This window comes from Chaetura pelagica, unplaced genomic scaffold (assembly GCF_000747805.2).
Source record: "Chaetura pelagica isolate M959 unplaced genomic scaffold, ChaPel_1.0 scaffold757, whole genome shotgun sequence".
In the NCBI taxonomy this organism is placed as follows: Eukaryota; Metazoa; Chordata; class Aves; order Apodiformes; family Apodidae; genus Chaetura; species Chaetura pelagica.
Window position 1 is genome coordinate 988,125 of NW_009970727.1, and position 4,312 is coordinate 992,436.

Genomic DNA, 4,312 nt, shown 5'->3' on the forward strand with positions numbered 1-4,312 from the left:
CGTGGCCACATCCCACTCCCACAGCCCTTCTGGGGATGGGGCAGGAGGACACTGGGGCAGTTGATGGCCACTTTGTCCCCATTCCTGGTGGCAGATGCCATGTGGGTGAGGCCCAGCACTTCCCTGTGGGAGCCTTGTCTAGCTCTGGAGCAGGATGGGGATGATGAAGATGCCCACGGCCACCACGGTCCCCTCTCCACCCACGTCCCGTGCCACCCACCAGCTCAGCACAGTGGCAAAGGGTTAAGCCATGCAGCGGGGCCACGTGAGGTGCTGGGGATGCTGTTTTTCCAAAGATCAGGAGGGATTAGGCTGGAATATCAGGATGAGAATTTCTTTGGGAGGTGCATCACCTTCCGCCAGCCCTGCCACATCCCGCCCTGCCAGCTCGGGGGCACCCCCGGCGCCAGCCCTTGGCCAGTGAGCCCCCCGCCGTGCTGCTCCCCACCATTCCCTCCCCACTGGTTCTGGGGGTGGCACCAAGGGGGTGGCAGGTGCTGCACACATGAAGGGTCTGTGTGTCCAGAGGTGCAACAGCCACCAGTCCTAGCCTCTGAAGCTGGATGCTTGTGCCGTGGGGAGGAGGGATGGGGGTCCCCTACTCACCCCTCCCCCCTGTGACTCTCCCCTCTCCCCCCCTCAGTGCATGAGGCTGGGGTTGCCCCCAGAGCCACCCACCCCCCGCACGCAGGCCCAGGGCAGCACCAGGAGCCATGTCGGGTTCCTACGACGAGTCGGCAGCAGCCGCGGAGGAAACGACCGACAGCTTCTGGGAGGCGAGTCCTGGCTGCCCCCTCCTCCCTGCCCCTCTGTGTGGGGGGACACCCTCCTCTCCCTGCAGGCATCCCTGCTCTGCTGGCTCAGGTGTCCCAACCAGCCCTGCTCGGAGGTCTCAACCTCAGCTGTCCCCAGGAGATGGAGGGGACCAAAGGGAGCTGGGTGGGAACAGCCCCAAAGCACAAGCTCCATCTCTGCGCCCCCAGTGCACTCGGGGTGAGCTGGAGCAGCCCAGCCACATCTCCCCCACCTTCCTGTCATCCCCCCCCCCCAAGGTGGGGAACTACAAGCGCACGGTGAAGCGGATCGACGACGGGCACCGGCTCTGCAATGACCTGATGAACTGTGTGCACGAGAGGGCCAAGATCGAGAAGTCCTACGCCCAGCAGCTCACCGACTGGTCCAAGCGGTGGAGGCAGCTCATCGAGAAAGGTACCCTGGCTTCCCAAGGGACAGGCTTCCCCACCCGGGACCCCAGCGTCCCCTGGGCACCATCAGAGCTTCACCTGGTGGAGGTGGAAGGGGTGAGGGCTGCGGAGGGATGCTCAGCTGTCTCCTCGCCCCCCCAGGTCCCCAGTATGGCAGCCTGGAGAAGGCCTGGAGTGCCATCATGACAGAGGCTGACAAGGTGAGCGAGCTGCACCAGGAGGTGAAGAACAGCCTGCTGAATGATGACTTTGAGAAGGTCAAGAACTGGCAGAAGGATGCCTACCACAAGCAGATCATGGGAGGATTCAAAGAGGCCAAGGAGGCTGAGGATGGCTTCCGGAAAGCTCAGAAGCCCTGGGCCAAGAAGCTCAAGGAGGTGAGGGGAGAAACATGCCCTGGGGCACTAGTGGTCATCTGCCAGCTCTGGGTGCTGGACCAGGCTGGAAGGGCTGGGTGGCATCTCCCTACAGGCAGGAGGCTGTGACCCTGCACTGATGTCTCCTCTCTCTCCTCTCCACAGCTGGAGACAGCCAAGAAAGCCTACCACCTGGCCTGCAAGGAGGAGAAGCTGGCCATGACCCGGGAAGCCAACAGCAAGGCAGATCAGTCCAACACCCCCGAGCAGCAGAAGAAGCTCCAGGACAAAGTGGAAAAGTGCAAGCAAGATGTGCAAAAGGTACAAGCTGGTGGCCTGCTCTGGGCTGATGAGGCACCAGGCAGGGAGAACTGGTGGAAGTGGCCACCACAACCCTTTCCCCCTCATCCATTCCCATTTTCCCATCCCTGTGCTCCTGTAGAAGGGAGAGGTCTTGCAGGCAGCACTCAGGGGAACGTGAGCAGGGCAGAGGTTTACCTGTCTTACTGGGGCAAGACCTGTCCAGCAACCAGACTGATTTCACCCCATGGAGGCTCTTGGCTCATTCTGGGTCTCTTGGCATGGTGGCCCACAAGCCAGACTCTCAGGAACCAGCAAGGGCCTCCAAGGTGCTTGAGGTCTAACCGAGGTACCATCCTGCACCTTTGCAGACTCAGGAGAAGTATGAGAAGGTGCTGGATGAGCTGAACAAGTGCACCCCACAGTACATCGAGAGTATGGAGCAGGTCTTTGAGCAGTGCCAGCAGTTCGAGGAGAAGAGGCTCAACTTCCTCAAGGAAATGCTCCTGGACATCAAGAGGCACCTGAACCTGGCCGAGAGCAGCAGGTAGGTGCCTCCTGCCCTGGCTGGGCAGAATTTGCCCATGCAAGTTCTCCTGGTGATGCCTGGAAAGCAAACCAGTCCCTGGAGGGACCAAGAGTAGATGACCTCTCAGGTCCCTTCCAATCCAAACCGTTCTGTGGCTCAGTAAGTGCTTCCAGGCCAACCTACCCCCTGCAACACCAGGAGAGGGGGTTTCTGGCCAACACTGTGGTCACCAAGAGGCCGTGGGGGACCCTGGTGCCCCTCAGTGCCTCCTAGGAGGTGACACAACCTGATCATGTCCCTGTCCTACCCCACCCCCGGGGCACCCTGCTGAGGTGCCCCCAGCCCACGTCTCTCCCCGCAGCTACGCCAACGTGTACCGGGAGCTGGAGCAAACCATCCGCCTGTCGGACGCGCAGGAGGACCTGCGGTGGTTCCGCAGCACCAGCGGCCCCGGGATGCCCATGAACTGGCCCCAGTTTGAGGTGAGGCTGGGCAGGCTGGAGCTGGGGCTGGCAGCCTCCCGGGGCCGCCAGGCGCTCAGGGACCGGTCGCTCTGTGCTCGCAGGAGTGGAACCCAGACATGACACACACGATAACACGGAAGGAGAAGCAGAAGAAGGGCGAGGGGGCGGCCGTGACCAACACCAGTGGCACGGGAGAGACGGGGGCGACGGCAGGAGAGCGTGGGAGCAAGGGATGTCCTCAGTGACAGCCACCACTCTGTCCTCCCTCCATGTCTTGCTGGGGGCCGGCAGGGACACCCAAGAGGATGTGGGTGCACTCAGTGACACCCACAGCTCTGCCTTCCCTCCGTGTCAAGCTCAAGGGTCCTGCTCCCTGCAGACCCCCCTCCCTGCTGACCTCTGGAAAGCAGCCACACCCTTCCAGGTGCCCATGGCACGTGGTGGCCACCCACCCTGCTATTCCCCCCTCACTCTTCCTGACAGCCCCTCTCCCTCCTTGCCCCCCACCCCAGCGTGAGCAGCCATGACCGTGGACAGACCTACAGCGCCGAGTGGTCGGACGACGAGGGCAGCAACTCCTTCAACACCAGCGAGGCCAACGGGGGCACCAACCCCTTCGACGAGGAGGTGGCAGGGAAGGGCGTGCGGGTGCGGGCTCTGTACGACTACGACGGGCAGGAGCAGGATGAGCTCAGCTTCAAAGCAGGTATGGGGCCACCTGGGGTGCTGGGTCAGCCTGGGGTCATTTGCTGGAGCTGCGGGTCGTCCAGCCCACCCCATTTTGGTGTGAGATCCCTCCAATCGTTTCTGAGTTACTCCCCAGCCCTTCAAAAAGTTGAACCAGCAGGAAGAGGATGGCACCAGCTGAGCCAGAAGCCTGGTGGGACTGGGGTGATGGTGGGATGGGGCACAGGAGGTCTCCTAGGTCACCTTTTGCCCTTCTACCCTACAAACCTGCCTGCTCAGCCCTAGAACCCCCCCACTGCTCCATCCAGGGGAGAGACGAGAGGACAAAAGCATCTCCACCACCTACAATCAGCTCTCCCCTTCCCACCTTCCTCTCCAGGTGATGAACTAACCAAACTGGGTGAAGAAGACGAGCAAGGATGGTGCAAAGGGCGCTTGGACAACGGGCAGCTAGGTCTCTACCCCGCCAACTACGTGGAGGCAATCTAAGTCTTGTGCTGTGCTCCTCGTCGCCGTCAGCAGATAAATCCAACTCTCCGTTGTCTCCATCTCTCCACCAGCCAACCAGCCATCTCGCCGTCTGGTCCTTCACTCCTCACAGTTAGAGATTCAGACATATTTTCCAACCAAGCTTTTATTTTTTTAAGAGTTGTCTCTGAAGAGTATTTTGCATAGTCGCTTTCTTCTTCTTCTCCTTCTTCAAGATAATGTGAAGCAAAAGATGACGTCGTCCGTTCGTCTCCGTTAGTCGATTTCTCTTCTGAGTGAAAA

At 60.8% G+C, this 4,312-nt stretch overlaps 1 protein-coding gene across 3 annotated transcripts; it reads left to right on the forward strand.

Moving 5' to 3' along the window:
• The first annotated feature begins 713 nt into the window (after positions 1 to 713).
• PACSIN1 (protein kinase C and casein kinase substrate in neurons 1) lies at positions 714 to 4,030 on the forward strand. Of its 3 annotated transcripts, none has more exons than XM_010007090.1 (9): positions 714 to 776; positions 1,053 to 1,209; positions 1,347 to 1,582; positions 1,727 to 1,882; positions 2,233 to 2,408; positions 2,752 to 2,872; positions 2,956 to 3,095; positions 3,367 to 3,560; positions 3,921 to 4,030. In XM_010007090.1, the coding sequence occupies exons 1-9, from the start codon at positions 714 to 716 to the stop codon at positions 4,028 to 4,030; spliced, it is 1,353 nt and encodes a 450-aa protein (XP_010005392.1). The 3 variants fall into 3 exon arrangements, with proteins under 3 accessions (XP_010005392.1, XP_010005393.1, XP_010005394.1); XM_010007091.1 differs by having other exon boundaries at positions 2,956 to 3,063; positions 3,338 to 3,560; XM_010007092.1 differs by having other exon boundaries at positions 2,956 to 3,057; positions 3,338 to 3,560.
• Positions 4,031 to 4,312: the final 282 nt, after the last annotated feature.